The sequence below is a fragment of the Babylonia areolata genome, chromosome 3, assembly GCF_041734735.1.
Source record: "Babylonia areolata isolate BAREFJ2019XMU chromosome 3, ASM4173473v1, whole genome shotgun sequence".
NCBI classification, from domain to species: Eukaryota; Metazoa; Mollusca; class Gastropoda; order Neogastropoda; family Buccinidae; genus Babylonia; species Babylonia areolata.
The window spans coordinates 24,001,540-24,029,049 of NC_134878.1; the positions used below are offsets into that span (position 1 = coordinate 24,001,540).

General features: G+C 42.7%; 1 protein-coding gene across 4 annotated transcripts in view; it reads right to left on the reverse strand.

Moving 5' to 3' along the window:
- Positions 1 to 581: 581 nt before the first annotated feature.
- The window catches only part of LOC143279868 (hippocampus abundant transcript 1 protein-like), a 43,216-nt gene continuing 16,287 nt past the window's right edge, over positions 582 to 27,510 (reverse strand). For all 4 annotated transcript variants that reach the window (XM_076584148.1, XM_076584149.1, XM_076584147.1 and 1 more), the window contains 11 exons: positions 27,167 to 27,229; positions 26,287 to 26,414; positions 24,256 to 24,370; positions 22,913 to 23,131; positions 22,443 to 22,556; positions 20,457 to 20,528; positions 19,541 to 19,653; positions 18,874 to 18,971; positions 17,808 to 17,983; positions 17,256 to 17,400; positions 582 to 2,470 (listed from right to left, as the gene is read on the reverse strand). In XM_076584148.1, coding sequence (XP_076440263.1) covers positions 2,415 to 2,470; positions 17,256 to 17,400; positions 17,808 to 17,983; positions 18,874 to 18,971; positions 19,541 to 19,653; positions 20,457 to 20,528; positions 22,443 to 22,556; positions 22,913 to 23,131; positions 24,256 to 24,370; positions 26,287 to 26,414; positions 27,167 to 27,229 — 1,299 coding nt within the window. In that variant the 3' untranslated portion in view covers positions 582 to 2,414. The remainder of the gene's footprint in view (positions 2,471 to 17,255; positions 17,401 to 17,807; positions 17,984 to 18,873; positions 18,972 to 19,540; positions 19,654 to 20,456; positions 20,529 to 22,442; positions 22,557 to 22,912; positions 23,132 to 24,255; positions 24,371 to 26,286; positions 26,415 to 27,166; positions 27,230 to 27,510) is intronic.

Sequence of the window (27,510 nt, forward strand, 5' to 3'; positions counted from 1 at the left end):
ATATCTATACCTATGAAATTGCAAACATGTACGCCAACAACTGCCTGGACATGAAAATACACTTTTGGAAAGCCAGGAGGGCAAAAATAAAAAGGCAGTCAATCATTTGTACCATTGTCTTTTCTTCTTTTTTTTTGCAAGGGTGGGGGGTGGGGAAAGTATTATCATCTTGTCTCAAAAGACAGGCTTTTCTCTGATAATGGTAACTGTTCCATGCACACACAACACATACTCACACAGACACACACACAAAACCCACACACTCTCTCTCTCACACACACACAGACATACCAAGAATCTTCCATCCACTTATTTCCAGAGCATCAGACATAATTCAAAACTCAATACAGCCCAGAAGACCCTCCAGACCCACACCAAACTCCTGTAGAAAGAACTGCTAGTGAATGAACGCAAAGTCACTTTTTGACATGATTTTAACAAATGAATCTGGTAATCTTAAGATAAAATAAAGACAAATGTCACTTAATAATCATCAACTCATGAAATCATCTATGCAAATCTTTCCACTGATGAAATGCTAGCAGACAGACGTGTTTTTGGTGTGTTTTTTTTTGGGGGGGGGGGGGGGGGTTGCAAGCTGCCAGCTGCCATTTTCTCATCTTAACTATCACCCACAAATATGTTTTTTTTAAAAGCATGACTTGATTTTTTACCCCATCATTTGGGCAGCTGTACTCCGTTTTCAGGCGCACAGTGATGTCTCAATAACTATGTTTTCAATGGTTATAAAGCTCTCTGTAACGATGTGATTTCTGTGTGTGGGTGTGTGCATGTTTTTTTGGGTTTTTTTTGTTGGTTTGTTTGTTGTTGTTTTTTCAGTTGTTTTTGGCTGCTTTTGTTTTGCTTTTCTTTTTTAACTGCAGACCTTTTCAAAATGTTGAAAACAGATTATCAAACACAAAAACATCTTTTCCTCTTGAAGGAAGCATGTTTACGTGTATTTGAAGTACTCTGTTCAGGCATGATATGTAAATATTTTAATTCCATGTGTACTGATTCCTTACAATCATGTATACACATGTTGATGATATGCACTGTTATGTCTTGTTAACATCAGTGTGCCTATTGTATTGTCAAAGTCTGCATGTTTTTTTTGAAGAAGTAGATGATTATTTATTTGTACTACAAATCTTTTAGTGCAATGTAAAAAAGGAAAAGTGCAAAGACATCACTCCAATAACCACATAATGAAAGTACAATCTGTTATATTACTGATAGGAGGAGTTTGTATTATACTCCATGTTTGGTGTTTACATATACTTACCATGTCAAACTGATGCAAACTAGGCCTATGGTTTGCTCTGTTTGGCCAAATTTCGCGCGGCTAACAGTGAAAAGACGCCCCTCTTAGTCTGGCCCGCTCTTAGCCAATCAAACGCCTCTAACAGCTATAAGCGCTGAATCATTCCTTTGGCCAAGGCTCTCCACGCCATCTTGTCAGGTTTTCGCTCTGTCTCGTCTAACGCTTTTTTTGGCTATTAAGCGTTTTCATTTGGCCTTATTTTGTTGTATGCGGCTTGCATGTGTATTGTGCTTACATTCTGTGTACTCGTTTCGTACTCAATGCAGCAGTCTCTTGTGAATGCATGTGTGCTACCTACACTCTTTGCAACCTTGATGGCATCAGTTAAATTCAGTTTCACAATGGTCTCAGATGGAGATAATGGGATGGTGCTTTCGGAAACTACAGTGCCCTAGTGGGGGAAGGTGAATCCACAAATAAGATTCAACCCAACCTTTCTTTCAGCCACAAGAGCCGAACTACATGGAAATAAATGAGTACCTTTATGTAGGGTATTTTATACTATAATACATATATGATTAACACAAAATTATAAATAATTGCAAATAATTACTTTATTATGAATTATACTTTATTATAAATAACTACTTTGCAAGCGAAAGCACTGCAATAAATCAGGAGTGTTTATTCTTATATCAACAATGCAGGCAAAACTTAAAAACAAAATAAAAATTCAATAAAGAGTTTGGGTGAGGGAGAATCAATTCCAAAGAAGAAATTCAATAAGACACGCACAGTGTTCATGTCTTAAATGCAGATGACAACAAAAATAGCAGTAAACCAAAAGAGACACCAAAAGCGACGCCTATTCCTTCACTAGTAAATACAATTCCAAGAAAACTTGTGTTGCCAGCTAAACATAGGCGGATGAATTTTCTAATAATCTGCTGATAACAAAATTCTCAGAAGCTGCAATCCTTGATCCAAAGACAAGCGAGCTGTGGTCTGTCTGCCAGTTGGTAGGTTGGTTGGATGGCTGGTTGGTTGGTTGGTTGGTTGGGAGCGAGGATGACTAGACAGGAGAGTGGCTGGATTTGGTGATAACTTCTCAGTGTGGACAGAACAGGTGAGGGAGGCGGCCCTGTGATGATTATATGGGAACGCTGTCTTCAGCCATGAGTGGTTCAATTTCGTGTTTCTTCGACCCTGCAACAGCCAGACACACAGTAGCTCAGCAGTGGTGGCCAGGGTAGTAACACCGTCAATTAATCGCACACTGCATAATGTTTCTCTGTGTGTGCTGCTGCTCTTGTTTTTGTACATTGCGTAATATTTATCAAATGTAAGCACAGCTGTAAGAAAAAAGAAATGGAGAATCTAAATCAAGGCTTCAAACAGAAAAAAAAAAAGTTCATATGCTAATGTGTTGCTCACATAGAACAGAAATACACATACTTGCGTGCAAAGGCAAAATATGAATATAATAATAATGTAATAAAATTAGCAGCTGGAAAGATGCACTGTGTCACTCACACACAATAAAAAAGACACATACTTGTGTGTGCATGCATAATACAAACATAACAATGTAATCGAAGCAGCTGCTGGAAAGATGTAAAATGAAATTAGATATCTCTCTCTCTCTCTCTCTCACTCACACACACACACACATGCACCAAACACGCAAATGTGCACACACAGAAATGCATATATATTACCATCAGAATTAAATTTAAAATTACAAAATATCATGTTGTTTCCTATGCAGAGGGTGATGTCACATCAGAAGTTCAGCACACATTAACAAAATATCAGAACAGATTTTACAAAACAGCCACATCTAAGTTACATCCAGGAAGATCAAAATGTTGGTGCTGTTTTTTTGTTGTTGTTGTTGTTTTTTTTTCTTTCTTTTTTTCTAAAGGAAGTAATGAAAAACAATGTCAAGTAAAATGAAGACGAACATCAAATGAAACTGAATATAACAGAATAAAACAAGGAAAGTTTTAATTCAAGACATAAAACCAAACCTGCAACAACAACAACAAAATTGATAAATTTTCCCTTTTTCTCTAAAAATCCAGAACATACAATAAAATCAAGGAAACAAATAATTCTTTTAAGTGAAACAAAACTATTCGTTGCCCCAACACCCAGAATACACACACACACACACACACACACTGCCCAACACACAAAGAAACACACAGGTACATCAACACCACCACAAATACATGTCAGTTACATGTGGACCTTCCTTCAACCTTTTTCCAAGCATCATTGTAACACAAAGGAAAAAGACAGAGAGCCTGAAAACGTGAAAGTAGAAAGGTAAAGGAAAACTGGGTCAAAGTCAAGGGAACATACTGCACCACAACTGACATGCAGTTCATTCAGATTTACGTCCCTTGAAAAAACCTTCACAGAACTCAAAAGATTTTGGCATGCCCAGATACCAAGCAGGTGAAAACAAAAATCTTTAAACTGTGTGTAAAAATGTGGGACTGCAAGCATGCCAATACCTGCATGCAAACATGAGGGCAGGGTTGTGTATTCTTCATCCGTACTCTTGTAATTCTTCCCTCTTATCCAGTGACTACTTTTTCACTTGCTAAGTTCTTTTTCTTGATTCTTTTTGATTTTTTTAATTTGACTAAAAAAAAAAATTTAAAAAAATCCAAAATACATATTTGAAATAATAATAATAATATTTTTCATTTAGCAAAGATAATTTCTTCAATCTATACATCTCTCGCTTATCCAATACTTACTGAGCTAAAACGCAAACACACACACACACACACACACACACTTTATGAAAAAGTGATGATTCTGAAGGAGCCAGACAGAAAAACTCTCAGGTTTAACATGTCAGTCACAAACCAGGAAAATCACAACGGATAATCTATTGTCCACCTTTTTTTTTTTTTTTTTTTTTTTTCAACTGATAATTCCTGTTGGCTGCAGAAACAAGAGCTGGTTCCATAAGCACACACAAAAGATCAAAGATCTGTTCCACATAAGCAAACTTTACACAGCAATCCACAGACTGTAGGGGTCAGCATGATCTGGTCTAGAAGGGGGAAGTTCACAGAGCTGAATCAGAACTCCTGGAATTCTTTTGCCTTCCTTCAAATGTGTGGAGAGAAACACAATTCAAGGGACTCAATCCATCCCCATCTGGAGAGACAGTGAATCAAGTTGGGTTGTTTGTCTCCCACAAGTCAATTAACAAAAAAACAACAACACACACACACACAAAAAAGAGAGAGGGTAAAAAGGGGATTATCTGATAGGTCCCACAGGCACACAGGCAGTACAAAGTAGTGGACAGACACCAGAAGATCTCTGGCAGGCAAAGGATCAATCTATGAGCAACTTAATCTAGTTGCATTGTATTGTATCATTCTTTTTTGTCACAACAGATTTCTGTGTGAAATTCGGGCTGCTCTCACCAGGGAGAGCGTGTCCCTGCACTGAGAGCGCAACCCTTTTTTTTCTTTTTAATTTTTTTTTTTTATTCCTGCCTGCAGTTTTTTTTATTTGTTCTTCCTATCAAACTGGATCTTTCTGCAGAATTTTGCCAGGGACAACCTTTTTGTTGCCATGGGTTCTTTTATGTGCGTTCAATGCATGCTGCACACGGGACCTCGGTTTACTGTCTCATCCGAATGACTAGTGCCCAGACCACGACTAAAGGTCTAGTGGAGGAGGAGAAAATACTGGCAACTGTGCCGGGATCCGAACCAGTGCGCTCAGATTCTCTCGCTTCCTAGGCAGATGTGTTACCTCAAGGCCATCACACCACTCCGAACAGTTCTCAAACAGCAAACAATCAGTCATGTAATAAACTGCTTATGATAATAATCCACCAGCTCTGATTAATCAACCCATAAATCAATGACTCATGCGAGGAAGGGAAAGTGATGACGAACGGAAGCAGTGAACCCACAAACTTTTTTTTCCCCAAGACAAAAGAAAGCCACAAAGAAAGCGGTGACCACAAGCCAGGGATAAAATGAAAAGCCTTGTTACCTGTTAAATGACAAAAGCTGTCTTAGAAGCAACACAACAAATGGGTTGACCAAGTGCGTAAAGAACAAAAAGAACAAAGAAAACAATCTACAGCAAATTACAAAATAAATTTCTTACAGTAAAAACACAAAACTAAAACTGAAGCACACAAACAGGCTTCTAATTCTTGTCGTTTACTGACAATATACTAAACAGCCATTTCATTTCTTGTCACAAAAATTTACAGAAAATAATAATATAAATATCTCTGTTACATCAAAAATACCCAGCAAAACTGGAGCATACCAACTGCTTTCTAATTCTTGTCGCTTGCACACAATCACTGAAACAGCCCTTCCACATTGTCCATAGAGGTTTTCTGACTGTTGAACCTTGGTGAAACTATATCAGCGTGGTGCAAGTTTGAAAGGCAGACACTCATTTTTGTGTGCTTATCAATAGTGTAAATCATTTTGTTAGACTTCTTCATTCATGGGCTGCGACTCCCACGTTTACTCCTATAGTGCACAAGGGGGCTTTTTTACGTGTATGACCGTTTTTGCCCCCACCATGTAGGCAGCCATACCCTGTTGTTGTTTTCTGGGGCAGGGGGTGGGGATAGGGGGTGGGTGATTGATGGGATGGGGAGGAGGATAGATGGGTGGGTGCATGCCGGGTGTGTTTTGTTTCCATAACCCACCAAACACTGACATGGATTATGGGATCTTTAACGTGCGTTTTTGATCTTCTGCATGCTTTCACATATGAAGGGGGTTAAGGCACTGGCAGGCCTGCACGTCTCTTGACCTGGGAGATTGGAAAAAAAATCTTCCAACCTTTACTCACCTGGCGCCATCCCTGACTTCGAACCCAGGACTCTCAGACTGAAAGTCCAACGCTTTAATCACTCGGCTGTTGCGCCCGTCATTTTGTTGAACAAAAGTAATGACAATCCCAAGAGGATCAAGTCTACATAGAAAATGCCGACTGACATCCTGACTTGTATTTCAGTCTGAATTCAGTGAGATGACAGCCCTTCACTGCTGAGCCTACTGGTCAGCAGCACTGACATCCTGACTTGTATTTCAGTCTGAATTCAGTGAGATGACAGCCCTTCTCTGCTGAGCCTACTGGTCAGCAGCACTGACATCCTGACTTGTATTTCAGTCTGAATTCAGTGAGATGACAGCCCTTCACTGCTGAGCCTACTGGTCAGCAGCACTGACATCCTGACTTGTATTTCAGTCTGAATTCAGTGAGATGACAGCCCTTCACTGCTGAGCCTACTGGTCAGCAGCACTGACATCCTGACTTGTATTTCAGTCTGAATTCAGTGAGATGACAGCCCTTCAATGCTGAGCCTACTGGTCAGCAGCACTGACATCCTGACTTGTATTTCAGTCTGAATTCAGTGAGATGACAGCCCTTCAATGCTGAGCCTACTGGTCAGCAGCACTGACATCCTGACTTGTATTTCAGTCTGAATTCAGTGAGATGACAGCTCTTCAATGCTGAGCCTACTGGTCAGCAGCACTGACATCCTGGCTTGTATTTCAGTCTGAATTCAGAGATGACTGCCCTTCAATACTGAGCCTAATGGTCAGCAGCGCTGACATCCTGACTTGTATTTCAGTCTGAATTCAGTGAGATGGCAGCCCTTTAATGCTGAGCCAACTGGTCAGCAGCAGTAACATCCTGACTTGTATTTCAGTCTGAATTCAATGAGATGACAGCCCTTCAATGCTGAGCCTATTGGTCAGCAGCAGTCAAGGGGTTAAAACGCTCAGCTTGTGACCTTGTCAAGGAGCTGTCTTCATGCTCCACACAAAGGCCTGTGTCCTAAATGCCTGATATATGTGGGGCAGTACTGTCCATATCACACTTCCACATTGTCTGCCTGTGAACCATCTCTATAGGAAATTTTCTATCTAAAATTACGTTTAAATAACATACTTACCGTGACCCAACTAGTGCAGACTCCGGCAGGGGTCTGACATTCCTGTCCTGTGCAAACTACTATCCGCCTATGCGGAGAAAACGAAAGTACTACGGCCAATAACCTCCTGGAAGTAGGTAACCTCCCCTTTGTCCCGCTGGCTAGCACCCTCTTTTGACGGCAATATGCCATCACCAGCGCAGCAAGCAGGGAGAACAGGAAGTGGGGAGGACGGGAGGGTCTAAATTTGGGTCACGGAAAGTATGTTATTTAAACGTAATTTTAACTAGAAAATTTCCTTTTAATTACACATACTTAACCGTGACCCAATTAGTGCAGAATAGCGCGACAAGGTGGAGGGCTCGCCTGTTCTACTGTCTGCGTGCTGCGATGGCCTGTTGTGCAACTACCACAGAAGCGATGCCTCTTGAGCCATCATCCCGCAGGCGTGCGACGTCTCTCCATGATGACTTGCAACCGTGTTGAGTGTGCAAAGGCAAGAGAAGAGGACCATGCTCTGACTTCATGTGCTCTGGCTGAGGAGGCATCAAGTCTCAATCCTGTTCTATCGCCAGTGCGCTGCGATGGCCTGTTGTGTTGCCACTGCAGAGGCAACGCCTCTTGAGCCATCATCCCTAAAGCGATAGATGTCCCTCAAGTAGAATTCGATGAAGGTAGAGTGTGCTGTGTCACCTAAGGATATTGGTGCGGGCAAGGAAGACTGAGGTCCGCAGCTGTATTGTGGGAGAGGTCTGTGGACCACAGCTGTGCTGATAAATGAAGCGCAAAGAAAATTGGGTCAGTGTGTTGAATCTGCACCTTACTGAGTGCCCTTCAAATCAAAGGAAGGGAAGGAAACATATACCCTACAGGGTTGTCTCACTTGAGCGCGGATGAGCGTCAATGCAAGGAGGTGCATCAATCTGAGGGTCCCAGGTTCGAATCACGGTGACGGCGCCTGGTGGGTAAATGGTGGAGATTTTTACGATCTCACAGGTCAACATATGTGCAGACCTGCTAGTGCCTGAACCCCCTTCGTGTGTATATGCAAGCAGAAGATCAAATACGCCCGTTAAAGATCCTGTAATCCATGTCAGCCAGCGTTCGGTGGGTTATGGAAACAAGAACATACCCAGCATGCACACCCCCGAAAACGGAGTATGGCTGCCTACATGGCGGGGTAAAAACGGTCATACACGTAAAAGCCCACTCGTGTGCATACGAGTGAACGCAGAAGAAGAAGAAGAAGAGAAGCAAGGAGGTGCACATGTAGTTTGATCTGATGATTCCACATCGGTTCTGAGCTGATAGTGGAAGTGGTATATGTGTTTAGAGGAAACTGGCACGAGACAGGTAGGCCACCATGTTGGGCTTGCCTTAGGTGTGACAGCCAGATCTGTAGAGCTCCTCCATGAGAGCTGACAGGCGACAGGTGCTCCCCCCCTCCCCCTTTTCTGTCATTGCCAAAAAAGACAGCAATGGCATGTTGCCTGTGCATAGAAGGGCAGACATTTGGCAACAAGAGACTTGAGGTCCCTGCTGTCTCTGGGACAGGGCTGTGTAATTGCCCAGGTAGGTACCATCACAAAGGGGCATATGGAAGGCTTGGAGGCTTCTCTACCTGAGTGTGGCATGTTGGAGCAATCGGCAGTCAATGGCTGGGATGGATCAGGCTGTGGTAGTGCACTTCATGTGCCCGCAGGTCACTGAGTCTCCTTCTGTGGTGGAATTCCTAATGGAAGAGGGTTTCCATGGGGAAACTTTGTGCTGAAGGTTCTGGCTGTGTGCGGTGTGCACTAAGTCTGGGATGGAGCATGGCAGGGGCAGGGAGGAAAGTGGGTGTAGATGTGTTGTACTGGCCATTTACAGCAAATCACTGATCTGACATGCGTTTTCAGTATGGCCAACAGTAAAGTGAGAGCTGTATTATCAGCAGTTTCTGAATTGCAAAGTGAAATCATTAGCAGCTTAGTCTTTCATGGAGGACTATGTCTCTCAGATTAGAAGTCAAATTGCACTGGGACTTAGTGCTGTACCCTTGAGGGCTAACTAGCCTTTGGGATCCGTCCCAATGGTGAGTCCAAAGGCCCTCTTGATTGAGGGACTGGGGATGCAACTTGGGCAAAACACTCTCTACTATAAATTGTATAATCAGATTCAAGCCCAAATAGTCAGGACAGCAGTTGCCTGCTCTGCTGATCTGATGGTCATTGTCGTACATGGCTGATTATCATGTACTGGTCCTAGGAGGACACCAGTCAGCATGGGTAAATCAGGAAACAGCTGCTGTGTGCTTGAGGGATGAAGGTTACGTTGAAATGTAAGGAAGCCGGAAGGAGTTGATGGGGTCTTGTGGTGCGACCATGTGTCTGAAAGACATGGTGCTTGCTTCCGAAGTGACAACAAAGTCATCCTCTGACAGGCCCTTGACTGAAGGCTGAGGCTCCATGATGGGATAGCTTGCCTAGGCTAGAAACCCCTGGAAGTGTCTCACTGGAAAGACAGTGCTTGAGAAGGAATGCCCATCTGTAACCATAGCAGTGGTTGTGTGTTGAGGCTGAAAGGATCGGGCAGGGAAGACCAAGTGCAGAAAGTGCTTTCGAACGCCAATTGTTTGAGACATCGATGCTGGATCTCTGTTCAAGCAAGGTGATGGGGCGAACTAATGTGCTTGAACGCAGCATCTGCCATGTCGGTATGAGTGGGCAGAAAGGTACGCCCCTGTGGGTAATGCACGGTTCGTTGTGCTTTGTGAGACGCATCCATCCTCGTCAATATGCCATTCTCCCGAGTGTAGAGGAAAACAGTCATTACCCAGGCCTTCCGCTACTAGTGAGGAGTGGAAGAGATGGACTTTGGGTGATTGTCTCCTGCCCAGTGGGCAGTTTTTGGGCCCGCTAAAACTTGGAAAGAATGAAGGGCGTGTGTTTCCGGAGTGGCACCACTAAGTTGGTCTGCCTCACCCCTCCTTGTACCAGGTTAGGGCATCTCTAGCCCTGTGGGTGACTGTTGTAGGCAAATGAGTTGGGTTGCCTTGTCCCTCCATGCACCAAAAGAGGGCATCCTTAGCCCTGTGGGTGGGAAGGGAGTGTGTGTGGGTCCCTAAGGACCAGCCACGACTGATATGTGAAGGAGCATACATTCGGGTGAGAATGAGGCAGTTTGGTCTGTGAGTGCAGTCGTCCTCCGAAAGCAAGGTAGGGATGAATTTATGAAAATGAATACATATATGTACAATGGCATTATAAACTTCCATCAACTCAAGTGATGGTGTCAGGAATATGCCAATGAGTCCCGAGAAATAAGCGGCTGTATAAGCAAACATGTAGCGAGCACAGATATACCCAAGTAAATGGTAAGTGTGCATAATTCGTAATGGGAAGGAATCTGTGTATGCACCTATATATAAGAGATGTACATACGCATATGAATAAAGTGCCAGTATGTAGACACAGAGAGATCTGGGCATGTGAACAGAATGACGCAATTGGAAGTGCGTCTATATTGCTATGCAGGGAATGCCAATGAATAGATGTCAATGAATGGGGATAGAAATAAAATTGTACATGTTAATATTAAGTCGTATGAACCTATCCCGTAAGCGCACACATGTGTATACCGAGGGATAAGTATACATCTATAAGTGTAAATAGAAATGTGTATAAATGTAGCAAGATATATATATATATATATATATTATACACACACAAACAATATTTTTTATTTCATTGTATTTGAATGTATTTTATCTTATTTTATTTTATTTTTTTATTATTTATATATATATAAATATATGTTGTTGTTGTTGTTTTGTTTTTGTTGGTTTTGTTTTTTGTTTTTTATAAGAAATCAAAAAGAATGGAAGGGGAAATATTGTGATTTATTTCCTGTTATTGTGTATAACCAGAAGAGAATGGTAATGGGGATGGTTGCCTGCAGAGGACTGTGCACAAGTGTGGGGGGACGAAGAACCCCAAAGTTCAGTGGCCAATAACCTGATAAACAGCAAGAAAAGTGCAGTTGCTATGCAAAGTTGTGTAAAGTGCATGAATGGGCATCAGGACCCAATGAGAAGCCGAAAGAAAACATCGTTGGTGGACAGCACGAGGGGCAGGAGTGACGTGCTGTGTCGGCGAAAGTAACTACAGTGTCAACCGCCTAGGTTACAAATGCGGAGTTGCCTCCCTTGGCGCCAATAATCGTCGAAAAGGATGGTGTCTTTAGAGCACATATACCCTGGTGCGACATGTCCTCGCTGTAGAGGGAGGAGTGTCATGGTGCGTGTGAGAATCCGTGGTTCGATGCCACTGTAACCGACACAGGTGAAAACAGCCGCAAGGGGAATAATTATAATGTCCCTTAGCGCCGTGGGCATCCCAACCCGAATCGGTCGCCATCGGACGCGAGACGGTCGGGGCATGTGGCCTGACGGAGCCGTAATCCAGTGTTATGGGCGTCGTGGACGAGGGGGTGACAAGTCCGTCGGTTTGCCGTGGGATGTGCATCCCCCTGTAGCTGAACGGCAGTCCAACCTCACGAATAGCTCCTGCGAGAAGACCGACGTTCAGCTGTTGTGTGTTGACGGATAAAGGGATAGACAAGATCGGCCCGAGCACTGCCGAGAGGCAGGATCGAGTTATTAAGAGGCACTCCAATGTGGAAGTGCCGATATTAGTCTGGGCAACAGCAGAGTTAAGCAATGGGGCAGAAGAATCCAGCACTGCCGAAGTTCCAATGGGGCATGCACGTACCTGCTCTGTGGGTGAGGGGCGGTGCAGGCGCCAGGTGTGGCACTGGGAAGCAGAGTGGTGCATAACTGCTGCAGCAAGTTAGCGATGAGTTGCTGATTGTTTGGTTGAGCAGCTTGCTGAGACGCCATTAGTGGATGGGAAACAGCAGCATCGGCGGTGTGGCAGATGGGATCATCACCGCATAACTTGGTGGGACCGTGCACGCACCCGCACTGTAGGCGAGGAGCAGTGCCCGTGCAAGGGAAATAACTGTGGCAGTCACCGGCAAGGGTGCCGAAGCAGGGGTTGCCTCCCTTGGATCGGGCGCTCCGGACATGGAGGGGGGTGTACGCGTATGGGCGAGTGTGTCTCCTAGTGGTCCACCTTCCTCCCTACACCAGGGGAGGGCATCCCTACGCAGCTCGGTCACCATTGGATCCGAGACGGTCGAGGCATGCCGCGTGGGGGGTCGCGTGATCCGATGTCACGGCCGCCACCACAGACACATCGCACATAGAGCCCAGCCTAACGTGCGGATCCAAAACAAGCTTTTTTTTTTTTTTTTTTGTGGTGTTGTTTCCCCAAAGGGATTGTGGCACATTCCACTGGTGCAACTGTGGGTATGGGTAAAGAGATAGAGGAGGTGAACTCGTACACTGCCGACTGGCAGGGCCGAGAAAACGCGGATCACGTCGAGTGCGTTCGCAGATCGATAAAAATGACATTAAAGGCAACACTGACCTGAGTGTGTGGCAACAAACCTCTAGAAGTCACCAGAGGAGGTGTAGGAGATGGTGGAGGTCTGGAGTCAACCGGAGGTAGCGGAGGAAGTGGAGGAGGTGGCGGGTTGGCGTTGTTGAGAGGGCCAGGAGTAGAGGGCCCAGAGAGTCAGCGAATCGATTGCAATCGCGCCTTAATTTTAGCGCGATCGCCCAATCGAGCTACATAATTATGTGACCTGGTTGGAGACATAATTTGACAACAAACAAGAACGCCAGAGAATCAACAGACAGACAGAAAATACGAAAAAACTTAGCCGTATGAGAAGCACAGGAACAGAAGTCATGATGGCTGCCGGAAAAAGAGGGCGCTAGCCAGGGGGACAAAGGGGAGGTTACCTACTTCCGGGAGGTTATCGGCCGTAGTACTTTCGTTTTCTCCGCATAGGCGGATAGTAGTTTGCACAGGACAGGAATGTCAGACCCCTGCCGGAGTCTGCATTAGTTGGGTCACGGTTAAGTATGTGTAATTAAAAAGTCCTTTTATATGTGTGTGTGTGTGTGTGTGTGTGTGTGTGTGTGTGTGTGTGTGTGTGTGTGTGTGTGTGCATGCTTCCATATGTGTGTGCGTGTGTACAAATGTGTGTGTGCATGTGTGTTGGTATGGATGGGTGGTATGCATGCATATCAGCATGTGTGCGTGGGTGCATTTGCACGTGCATGTGTGTGTGTGTGTGTGTGTGTGTGTGTGTGTGCAATAAAATACTGAGCAGTTCTGATGCTAACTGCTTTTTGCTACTTCGTGGGTCATCAGAGTTACTGTCATAAAGCATACACTAAATGACCAAACTTTTTTTTTTATCATTCTATCCCCAATGATGAATAAAACCATTAGAATATCATAAGATCAGTGAGGATCATAAGATCAGTAATCGAAGATTAAAATCACATCATGTTCAATTCATCTGCGAGAAAGAGAGAGAGAGAGAAAAAAAAAAAATGCAGGGGAAGGGGGGGATGGAAGGGCACCAGTTCTGCTATCTCCCCAAACAGAACAAACCACCCAACTAACACTGAAAAAGAAAAAGGCTGATAAAGCACAGAACCGTCAGTGCACAGAGACCACTAACACTTTACAGCACACCCCCACACTTCTACACACTTCTTTTCCCACAGTGTTTACCCTCAGCCTCCATCTCCTCCTCCTCCTCCTCCTCTGCAATGATAAGCACGGCTATACACTTCAAGCAACTTCACTCCCTACTTCTCTCCACAAACATACGCGCAATGCCCCAGCAACTGGTGCGCAAAACTAGAATGCACTGACACGTAAGTGAAGCCTGTTGAGCAGTTAGCATGGCAGAGGAGGGGAAAAAAAGATAAACAATGGACAGACTGCTTGAGAAGAACCAAGAACAAACAATGCAGAAATGATGTTTATGAAGAAAGAACATATCAGAATGAATGCATTAATTATAGAAACAAAAGAAGCAATTACATATGAGAATAAATGAAGGAATGCAATACACACAGAATTAACAAACAAATAAAATACAAGGAACGCACCTAAACAAATGAAAATCGAAAAAGAACTTTTAGCTCATTACAGACAGTATTTTACACCTTCTGTCTACTGCAGGTGACTGGAAGACCAAAATCTAACATAAACCTCCCCCCCCACCCCCCAACCCTAACTTTTTTTTAAAGTTTCCAAATTCTTGGATACATAGATTTGAACCTGTCACACCCACTGTCTTACACAGAGAGAAGGCAACAGAGAACTGTGTGAACAGGAAACAAACTATGACAGTAACGCAACATAACAACTCTCCAGTCAAGCTGGTGAACGCTTTGAGTTTCACCCACAGTGCTGCTTTCCCCCTGACAGTCACTCAGTCCTGACGGGCAGACAGTGGACCAACACCCTGACTGCTGACAGGAGACCAAACAGTGCCACCATCACACCTGGTCACTACCCCAAGACCGGCCCAACAGCCCAGTGGTTACAAAGTTGCACTTTCAATCTGACGATCCAGGGTTCGAATCTCAGGGCAACAGTGCCTGGTGGTTAAAGGGTGGAGATTTTTCCAATCTACCATGTCAACAAATGTGCAGACCTGCTAGTCCTGAACCCCCTTCATGTGAATAGAAGATAAAATACGGACATTAAAGATCCTGTAATCCATGTAAGCGTTCGGTGTGTTATGGAAACAAGAACATACCCAGGATGCAAACCCCTGAAAACGGAGTAAGCTGCCTAAATAGCAGGGGTAAAAACATACATGTAAAACCACACTCATACATGTTTATGAGTGAATGTGGGTATGTGGCCTGTGAAAGAAAAAAAAAACAACCAAAAAAACACATGTCAGTATGAGTGTGAATGTGTGTGTGACTGATAGCTGACACAGGAAATGAATGATGAGTGCCCAAATGGCAGCCGTCAGTCACCAAATGACTCCACACTTGCAAAGTGCTTAGAGCTTGGTCTCCAACCAAGGATAGGCGCTATATATAAGTACTGATATCATCATCATCATCACCCCAACACAACAGGCTCATCTACTCTCTCCTCTGTGACGAAGCTACTGCTTCCATTCTCAGTCTCAGTTTCTCAGGCCAGAGGACAACACTTTTATTGCCATGGGTTCTTTTTCAGTGCGCCAAGCACATGCTGCACAGGGGACCTCAGTTTTTCGTCTCATCCAAATGACTAGAAGCTCAGTTTAATTTTCCAGTCAAACATGGGAGAAATGGGTGAGAGCGGGAATCGAACCTGGACCAAGGAACAGCACACAAATAGTACAACAACAAAAAAACATCTTTCAGTTCTCGGCTGACAACAACAACAAATAATACAGCAGTACACTTTGCACAATGCACAAGTATGGCACAACCAACCAGCCCCATCCTGTCACAGAGAGGGGACAGCAGGAGACAGTGAACACCACACAAAAGTACAACATCAGTAACAGTCAGCACAAAAGCAGCTACAGTTATCTATTTAGTGTCCACAACACAAGCAGCAAAAAAGCACAGGTGAGAACAACTTAGCACAAACCGAGGGTGGCCTGTTAAAATTAAAGGCTATCAGATGTGGGGGAAGTTTTCAGAAAAATGCATTTCAATTTTGTATGACATAATACCTTTGTGTTTCAAAAACTATTCAGCTCAACATTGTGAAAGCTGCTTAGCAAAATATATCCATTTCAAATATTCTAAGCAATGAAGACCAGGTTGTTTTTCTTTTTCATCTAAATGCCCTTGACTTAACATTGAAAGTCAGGTGGTCAGATGTGGCGTTCCCCAAAAAGTGATGGTCTGGTAATAAGATGGGAGTGCCGGACCTGACCATAAAATGTCCATCAACAGCACATCACTTTAAGAGAGACAGCAACAAACCTGTAAATGCTAGACCACCTTGTCCCCACCCCACCACTCTTTTTTATTCACATTTTTGGTGGGTACTCAGAGAAGGTTATGATGGGAGGTAGGTGGCAAAATTGTTAGATGCTAACCCACCAATACACAGTCCGTGAGGGCCTGGGTTCAAATCCCAGTCCTCACCCTTTCTCCCAAGTTTGACAAGAAAATCAAACTGAGCGTCTAGTCATTCAGATCAGACCACAAACGAGGTTCCATGTGCAGCACACACTTGGCACACTGAAAAAGAACCCATGGCGATAAGAGTGTTGTCCTCTGGCAAAATTCTGTGGAAGAAATCTACTCTGACAGGTACACATATATATATGCATGCACTCAAGGCCTGAACAGCACATTGGGTTTGCTGCTGGTCAGGCATCTGCCTCACAGATGTGGTATAGCATATATGGATTTGTCCAAAATGCAGGGACGTCTCTTTGAGAAACTGAAACTGAAACTATGACTTGTATAACCAATACACAGGCTTCACAGAAAGTTAAAAACCACTTAATAAAGGGATACAGTGGGGAGGTAACCTACTTTCGGGAGGTCATCAGCCGTAGCAACTTTTGTTTTCTCCGCATAGGTGGATAGTAGTTTGCACAGGACAGGAATGTCAGACCCCTGCCAGAGTCTGCACTAGTGGGTCACGGTAAAGTATATGTAGTTAAACTATGTGTGTTTTCATAAAATACCCTCAAAAACTGAAAAATTGTTTATATTACACTGGCTGCACAAGGTCTGCCACTGGCCTCTCATTCAACACCCAAACGGCTGTTTCAGGTACATGTACATCACCAACACCTTGAAAAATGCGTTTCAGCCAAAAAGTTACAATTATTTAGTTGTTTATAAATGACAGTTGTGGGTTTTTTCATTGTATGAAAACAGAACTGCATTTGCAAGAAATCTCTGGTGGAAATGAGAGGTGCTCATTACATTGGCTGCCAATCACCACTGTTTGCCGAAAACTCAGCATCGTTTCACTGCGCCCACAAGAAGAAAACTGTGCAAGTTCCCAAGTAGTTCATAACGTTTTAGAAACCCCTACATGTGAACATTTGGCCAACGGGAAGTTTTGACGGGCAACCCTCATTTCATCAAAACTAAACAGACTATGTCTGTGACCCCCACACCCCCACCCCACAGCTGACCAGCATCCAACTGACCTGGGTCTTTCTTCATGTCCAGGGACAGGGAGGGGGCAGATTTCTTGAAGGTGGAGGAGGGGGTATCTGGGATGAAGGCGGCCACGATCAGCGCCATGATCACCAGCACCATGCCAAAGGCAAAGGGCGGTCCTGGGATAAGGTTCTGGAACACACACACACACATTCTCTTGTATGTGGACAAATATGTACTGGTGCGCGCGCACACACACACACACACACACACACACACAAATGGCAATAACCATCTTCATACACTGCCCCATGTCACTTCACTTACATATGTTGCAAAGGTGTACTTAACAAAAAAAGTGAATACAAGTGGTATGCTTGTGGGTGATGGGCCAGTGTGTTCGAGTACAGTAAAAGAAAAATGAATGATGCAAAAAGCAAGAGTGATTTTGAGTGATGAAAGTCATCTATTTGGTGTAAAATAGCACAGAACAAGTGCAGCTTTCTTCCCAGGTCAGTAAAACCGCTGAGCACACACGCACACAAGTGCATGCCCACACACACACACACACGCACATGCACACGCAAACACACACTGACCCTCAACGTTCCCTGCAGCACTGTCATGGAGGAGTTGTCAGCGTGTGCAGGCTCTGTCTTGAGGTCATTGCCTTCGTTCAGGTTGACGTGGAACAGGTAGAAAATGAACCCAAACAGCGCCGGCCCCAACCCATTACACAGACCACGGATCCCAGTCACAATCCCCTGAGCCACGCCTGCAACAGGGGGATGATGGATACTTACCTATACAGCTCCTATCCTCAGTCGGAGACCAAGCTCTGAGCACTTTACAGAGTCATTTGCCTACCTGGGAAGAGCCGACTGACATTGCGAGCTCATTATTCGTTTCTTCCGCCATTCAACCAGGTTTCAGTCACGCAAACATACACTCATACAGACGTAATATTTTATGTGTATGACCATTTTCTTTATTTACCCCACCATGTAGGCAGCCATACTCTGTTTTCAGGAATGTGTATTCTTGTTTCCATATTTCCATAACCCACATTTAGCTGAAATGGATTACAGGATCTTTGACATGCATATTTGATCTTCGGCGTGTGTATACACACAAAGGGAATTCCAGCATTAGCAGATCTGCGCATATGTTGACTTGGGAGATCAGAAAAATCTCCACCCTTTACCCACCAGGCGCCATAACCAAGATTCGAACCAGGGACCATCAGATTGAAAATACAACACTTTAACCACTCTTGGGGACTGGACAAAAAGCTAGTCAGTCATGATTAGGGCACAACAGCACAGAGGTTAAACTTTACACTGGACTTTCAATCTTCAGCATGCGCATACACAAGAAATGAGTCAAGATCGTTTCCAAGGCTGCACACATTGTGACTTGTGAAGAATATTTTCTTTTGAGTCATTGTTCTACCACTGTGACCAGCGTACATTTGCTGTCCTTGGTGTACGAATTTTGTTCAGACAAACATTCTACACCTGAGAATGACAATCCATTGTAAAGTGCTTTGGGTTCAGTCTCTCCTCAGAAGAAATGAAACACCCTAATCAACCTTCTTCTCCTCCCTCTTTCCTCAACTCACAATAATTGATCACACACTGCTGGTGTGACTGACAGTCGGTATACCTTGCTGGTCGGAGCTGGCGTGTGAGGACACGAAGGCACTGATGGCTGGGTAGGTGATGCTGGACATGGCTGCCATGCAGCCCGCTATCCACAGTATCCTGTCACAGGCAATACACAGCTCTCTGTATCACACTGTGCTGTGCTGTGCTGTGCTGTGCTGTGCTGTGCTGCACTGTACTGTATTGTACTGAACTGTACTGTACTGCACAGCACTGGTCAATACTGTACTGTACTGAACTGCACTGTGCCGTATCGCGCTGTTGTGTTCTATAATGTACTGAACTGCACTGTACTGTACTACTGCACTGAACTGAACTAAAATATTGCGCTCTACTGTACTGTACTATTATGCACTGCACTGTATTATACTCTATCATACTGTACTGCACTCTACTGTATTACACTGTACTGTACTGTACTGGACTGTACTGTAGTGCACTAGACTGTGTTGGACTGCACTGAACTGCATTGTACTGCATTGTATTGTAATGTACTGTATTTTGTCTTGAAATCGTGTCATTTCATCATTATTTAATCTGCTCCACTTGTGGAACTCACTTTCACAGTTTCACCTCAAGCTATACTGTATTGTGTTCCTTCATTTCTTTGTGATCAGAGGCTGACGGCCTGTGTCGTTAAACTTTCTTGTTCCTGTTCCTGTTCTCACCATGTCTGGGTGGCAAAGCCGTAGCACGACAGCTGGACGATCTCAAAGATGAGGCCAATCATGATGGTGTGTTTGTGGCCCACATACTTCATCAGTATGGACAGGATTATCGTCTGCAACACACCATAACCACCATAAACAATGCAGCATTGTTGAAACAAAGAATGCAGTATTTTCAAAGAGAAGAATACAGTATTTTAGAAGCAAAGAATTTTGTATTTTTGAAGCAAATAATACAGTATTTTAGATACAAAGAATGCTAGGAAAAAAAAAGATATTCAGATATTTAGCTTGCTGAATGCTGACTCCTCGTATCTGCCACAAAACAATTTAAGAATCAATGTACTGCAACTTTACATTGAAATGTGCCTTTGACATTCACTGCAACTTCTTTCTTGATATGTTCTGCTGATGTTTTACCGGGTTCACACTGTCAATGTAAAGTGTAATGGACATGAACAATAGGTTTAAAAAATATTATTTATGTGTAATGAATCTCTGTACAGCAATCACATATTTAATGCTTTCTAGACGAAAGGTTTTGTTTAAAAAAAACACATCAGGAACAACAAAAAAAAGTGCTGCTACTGGATCTTAAAGGTCTCCATAATGACCAAAAGGGAAAGTATCTGAACATGAAATATTACTTTACACTTACAAAAAGGACATATTCACAATCACTTGTTTACACTTAGGAAAGGACATTCACAATCAATTGTTTACACTTAGAAAAAGACATATTCACAATCACTCGTTCTGTTTACTGTTTTTGGACTTTTTTCCCCTTTCTTTTTTTGTGCATGGGGGAGCATACATCTGTCTTACTTATACACCTTGGTAATTAGAACTGATTCTGATTCTGAATCCTCAGCAACTGGCACAACAAGGTAAGAAAGGCTGACACTGAAGAACTCACCTGGGCTATAACCGACAGGATACCCACCATGGCGATATAGGACGCCACATTTTCTTTGGTAAAGTGCATGACCTGCACACCATCACCATTGAGAGCTGACGTCAGACAGGGCAAACATCCAGTCTCTGTCATGTCTCAACTATCATTAATCATTACTTTTTTTTTGCTTGCTCCTACACACATCTAGTCTGTCATGTTTTAACTATCATTTATCATTACTTGTTCTTAGCTCCTACACACTTTCAATCTCTGTCATGTATCAACTATCATTAATCGTAACTTTTTTTGTTAGCTCCAACACACATCTAGTCTCTGTCATGTATCAACTATCATTAATCATAACTTTTTTTTGTTAGCTCCAACACACATCTAGTCTCTGTCATGTCTCAACTATCATTAATCATTACTTTTTGTTAGCTCCTACACACTTTCAATCTCTGTCATGAATCAACTATCTTTACTCATTACTTTTTGTTAGCTCCTACACACTTTCAATCTCTGTTATGTATCAACTATCATTAATCATAACTTTTTTTTGTTTTAGCTCCAACACACATTTAGTCTATGTCATGTCTCAACTATCATTAATCATAACTTTTTTGTTAGCTCCTACACACATCTAGTCTCTGTCATGTCTCAACTATCATTAATCATAACTTTTTTGTTAGCTCCGACACACATTTAGTCTCTGTCATGTCTCAACTATCATTAATCATAACTTTTTTGTTAGCTCCTACACACATCTAGTCTCTGTCGTGTCTCAACTATCATTAATCATAACTCTTTTGTTAGCTCATACACACATCCAGTCTCTATCTTGTCTGAACTAGCATTAATTATTACTTTTTGTTAGCTCCCACACACATCTAGTCTCTGTCATGTCTGAAGTATCATTAATCATACCTTTCTTAGCTCCTACACACATATCTAGTCTCTATCTTGTTTGAACAAGCATTAATCATAACTTTTATTTCAGCTCGTCCTCAGCTGTCTGAACTCGAACATCAATAATAATAAATAGGATTTTTTTTAAAATCTGTGATTCAACTCATCAACAGGATGCAAAATATTCTACAGTTCCAAGGGCTGATAAAACATCAATATACAATTCAAAATCATGAATTTATAGTAACAAGTCACGCTATTTAAACCAGTGCTGCCAAGTGGTACGATTCAACATCATGTAAAATCACACAAGTTCTCAGATAATGCATACATAAAACATATAAACCAATGGAATGAGATGAAAATACATGCATGCATGCAGGCATGCAAACACTCACACAGAGATGCACACACACAGATAGATACACATACACACTGAAATACACACCCACAAACACCACCAGCTTCAGGTTTGTTTGGGGTATTTCTTTTTTCTTTTTTTTTTTTTTTAGATTTTCCTTAGCAACCATAATCATACACTCATCAATTCTAAAATACATTTTCCTATATCATCATTATCAAACTATTAGATAAAGGGTAGTGAGGCAAACAGACCAAAAGAGACAGAAAAGGGAGACAACAACAACAAAACCCCAAAAAAACAAAAATCAACACAGGTGGTAATGACTTCTATTTTTTTGTAACACCGAAAAGTTTCCAGCTGGGGTCAAGGATCCGCTTAACCAAAGTGTGTGTCTTAAAACCAAAAACCTAAATAAAATAAAACAAAAAACCACAAGTTTTAATCACCAAAATGGAAATCTGTAGAATACAAGAAGCCGCTTAACCAAAGTGCATGTCTTAAAACCAAAACCAAAAACCTAAATAAAACAAAGCAAAATACCAAGTTTAATCATTAAAATGGTAATCTGTAGAATACAAGGACCCACTTAACTAAAATGCGTGTCTTAAAATCAAAAACAATGTAAAATAAAGCAGAAAATAACCCAAACAAAATGGAAATCCACAGAATACAGAAGCACTCCCACCCATTAACGATGCGGACAAAAGGCACGAGCGAAGATGAGTACAAGCACTCACCAGTTTTAAGTAGACAAAGATGGAGGAGTACTCCCCGGCCTCTGGCAGGTAGCTGAGAAACACAGCTGTGCACAGCAACAGGATCAGCTGGTCCTGACTCACTTTGCGTAACGCCTGTCACACACACACACACACACACACATATATTAATACACATACACATACACACATACACACAATAAATACACACAGACATGTGCAAGACTACACACACACACACAATCACAAACACATATATGAGCATACATGAGTCACTCACTCACTCACCCACTCATAAATTCACATACACACACACATGCACAGGCACACACACACACACACACATACACACACACAAAGACCACAGACACACAGTCACATACACATATTTGAGCATACATGAGTTACTCACTCACCCACTCATACACACACACATACGAACACACCCACACCCATCCCCACATCCAGCCACACACAAACACACCACTCACCCCAAACGGGTCAGCCTTCTCCCAGGATATAGCCGACCCCCAGGAGGCGGGGCGCAGTTTCTCTGGCAGGGACTCTGGAACAGCCACCATGATGAAGAGGACATCCAGCAGGGCGATGGCCGTGGCAATCCAGATGACCACTGTGTCACTATACAGGTCCTGAAGGTAGGCCCCCAGGGCCGGGCTGGTCACCAGACTGGCCGCAAATGTGGCTGATACCTGTTGGGTCACAGAATACAGAATACTTTTATCGTCTCAACAAGAGAAATTCATTTGTGGAGTAGAACAAATAAACGATACATGAAAATCACAGTCATTCAACAAGTATACATAAAAGACATAAAATTTTTAGATGTCAGCCTAGGGCAACTAACTGTGTACAATCAATAATCACAGCAGACAACAACAACAATGACAGAAACCTTTAAAAAATAACTTGGGGTAAATCATATATACATAATCACAGCCATACATGTGCAATATAAAATCACAGTTGAAGAATAGGCATAAAATAGCATACTAAAAATAGACATGACATGTAACAACAATATGCAATTCAACAGTATTTTGATTTCAGATGTCACATTCTACATATATACTCTCAGGCATACATTTTAAGTCACATATCCGATCATTAATCATTGCTGTTTAACTGCTGAATTGAGGCTTGAACAAAGCTGCATTTGGTTCTATTTGTTTTAAATTTTGGAACACAGAAGCGTTTGCCTGAAGGCAAGAGTTGATAACAATTTGCCAGCATACGGCTGCTGTCGCTTGAAAGGCATCTGGCTTTCTGTCATACTCTGATATTGTACAGTTCACTCAACCTGTCCTGTCTCACACCAACGACTTTACTGCACACATTCACAATCTTGTTCAGCATATTCTTATTCTTCACAGACAGAATTCAAATTAACTCTGAAGTTTCTGAGTTTCTGCAGACAACAGATGCGAGAATCTAACAGAATATTCTTTCTGCATCATAACACATTCACATCACCAATATCCCACTCCAGTCGAACGGGCAAAAGTCACACAACCATAAAACAGGTGAAACAAAAAGGAGATACACCCCTGCACCCAGTGAAGCATCACTACGCAGCACCTTCCCACCTTTACCTTGGTGGTTTTACAATAACAATAATACTACTAATAATAATCATAATTCTACTACTACTACTACTACTAATCATATATATATATATATATATATAGGGAGTGAGAGAGAGAGTGATAATGATCACAAACATGATGATATCACTACAACTACTAACACCTCTAAAAATAACAACAATAATCATAACAATCACAATCTCAAGAAACAGACAGGAAAGCAGACTGACCAGGCCATAGGCAGCACTGCGATCGTCGTCTGTTGTGACATCAGCCACAAAGGCAAACACCACGCTGAATGTGACCGAGAAGATCCCTGATATCGACAGCATGGCAAAGTACCACCTGCATTCACACACACACACACACAAGATATGCAGGCAGATGATTTAAATTCAGTCTTAAAACATGTTACCGTCAAGTTCGGTCTATAAGCCGCGACTTTTTACCCCAGCTTCAACCTCTGCGGCTTATACAATGATGCGGCTTATTTGCGGATTTTAACGATCCCGGGAGTGTCACGTTCTCATCTATTCTTAGCTGCCCTTCAACTCACCAAAATCATGATTTCTGTCCATGAACTTTTGGATGAGCTTCAGGATAGTGTGCTAACTGTTCACGTTTTATTAAATCAAATCTACACACATTAAAGCCTTCAGATCAGCATTCAGTTCCACTCTGCTCAAGCGTACACCCTCATCATGCCGAAAACACGACGTTATGCCTATGATGAAGCCTTCAAATTGAAGGCAATCGACCTAGCAGACGACAGTGCAAGCGACGAACCAGCAGTGACCTCCACCTTCATGTTCATGAAGTGAAAGTGAGGCTGAAGTCAGAGACAAGATGGCGGAGGAAGTTGTGCTGGTTCTCTACAACTCGGACACTGAAGACGAAGATTTTTGTGGATTCAGTGAGCAGGATGACGTTGAATAAATGTGACTATCCCTAAATTATGGATCTTATTTTTGTTGTGTTTATTTATTATTTTTTTGTGGCACTAGCAGTATTTTCGTTTGCTTTTCTTTGTGTTGTTCCCGCTTGTGTTTATTTCATAACCTACAGTATCGACAGCTTTTCTGTTGTATCAGTATGTTGTATCAGTATGTGTTCCGGTACCGGAAATAAGTGCGGCTTATAAACCGGTGCGGCTTATGTATGTATAAAGTTCAAATTTTTCCAAAATTTAGTGGGTGCGGCTTATATACCAGTGCGCTCAATAGACCGAACTTTATGGTAATTCCATTTTCTCCATCATTTCTTTATTGAAACATATTTGTTCCATTATTTCCAAGCTGTAGATCTTTCTCCCCTTCCCTCACCCTCCCCCCCACCCAGGATGACATGTTGTTGTTCTTACGTGCTTGCACTTTTGTGTGTCAGTGCTTGTGTGTGTGTGTGTACACATGTGTGAGTGCAAAGAAGTTTGAGGTGGGAGAGTTGTCAGTGACATTACACTGAGTTTGTATCTTTAACATTTCTTTATATTCCTGTACCAAACCTTTTTTCTTTTTTTCTTCAGGGTAAAACCATGCTAAGTACATGATCCTAAGTGTGGCTGTGTGTGTGTTAGGGGTGGGGGGCATCAAAATGAGCTGCATGAGAATGCCACTGAAATGCTGCAGATGATTGGGCTTCCTTCTGTATCATGAGGATGATGGGTCAACGGCGTCATCTTATTCCTGATTCACCTATTCCTGGTTTGCCTATTCCTGTTTCACCTATCACTGAACTGGTGGTCCTGATTGCCTGCATGTTCAGCTGCTCTGTGTGTGTGTGTGTGTGTGTGTGTGTGTTGTGTGTGTGTTGTGTGTTGTGTGCGTGCGTGCGTGCGTGCGTGCGCGTGCATCTGTGTGCGTGTGTGTTTTTAAGAAAAAACCCTTTCTTCATTGCTGGCCTGGGGTCTACGTTGATGATCTGGTCTTTGTGTCAGCAATTTTGAAACAGCCTACAAACATTTATCTTAACTAAACTGAAGTCACTGCTGTAAATATGTTCATTTAGCCCGGTCTTAAGACCAGTTGAGAATCACAAGTGTTTCAAGAAAGTGATTGTGGCATCTGTGCACATACAAAATCTAACACTAATCCAAGTGTAGATTGTGTATGAGAGAGAGAGAAAGAGAGCGAGAGAGAGTGGGGGGCTGGGGGGGTGTGGGGGAGAGAGAGAGAGAGAGAGAGAGATTAGGCGAACCAGGAATGGTGGGCAGGTGAAATGGGACAAACTGGCAAAATCTCAAGAAACCATTAAGGGTGACTCACCAGACACTCAGGTGCATGAGGGGGATGGGGGCACAGGTGAAGGTGACAGTCAGCATCAGGAAGGGTTTTCGCCCAAACACGTCCGACAGCGCTCCAATCAGAGGGGCACTGAGAAAGGACAGCATGCCCTGCAACACAGCCACATCAACTGGTCTTTTTAACACTGTCAACAATATTTCAACTGACCTTTTTTTTTTTTAACATTATTTTGGTTTCTCTGTGACTTGCTTTCAGAAATGACAAGGTATTCCCCTGCCATAAAGTTGTCCCTTTGTGTTCGGTTGGACTATAAAGTGGTGGCTAGTCATATGACAGGATTACTACAAGGGATTCTGCTTTTGTCAGTGCTGTTCTTCCGTACATGTTATGCTAAAGTTCCTTTGCATTCATAGCTGGACTATAGGTGGTGGCTGGTCATATGACAGGACTACATCAAGGAATTCTGCTTTTTCAGTGCTGTTCTTCAATACATGTTATGCTATCCACACGCATACACACACAAACATCCACACTGTCATCATATGGTTCATAATCTATATAACGTTAAATCAACATTAAGCTCTATCAAATGCACAAGACACAGAAATGCAGACATGATACACACATGCACTTCATGCCTGCATACAAGCATACATGCAGTTATATGTACATACATAAACTTACACAAACACACACACACACTCACACACTTACAAATACATCAATATGAATATCATCCTTCAAACACCATGCTCTACTCTCAATCAACAAACGTACTGAGACTACTGAGACTACACACACACACACACACACACACACATGCGCACACACATGTGTGCACACATTCTCGCATGCACAAACACACACACAAACACATGTGCACACACACACACAAACCTACCTTGACCCCTTGTATCAAGCCATTCATCAAGAAGGTATGTTTGGGAAACGTCTGGTTTAGAATCTACAACAAACCACATCAAAACACAAACATCAGGATGTGAATTAATCCCCCCCAAAAAAAATTCTTAATACCCCCCCAAAATTCTATTTTGCTCTTGACATTTTGTATTAAAAAACAGATCACCAAATAAAAAAGTGTATCATCAAAAATAAAATTAAAATAAAAAAAAAGGGTCAGAAGCCATTTCTAGCACAAAGGGAATAATGTTGGGAGGGGGGGGGGGGGGAAGAAGAGAAGAAGAAAATCAAGAGCAATTAAATAACTGCTTGACTATCCACACT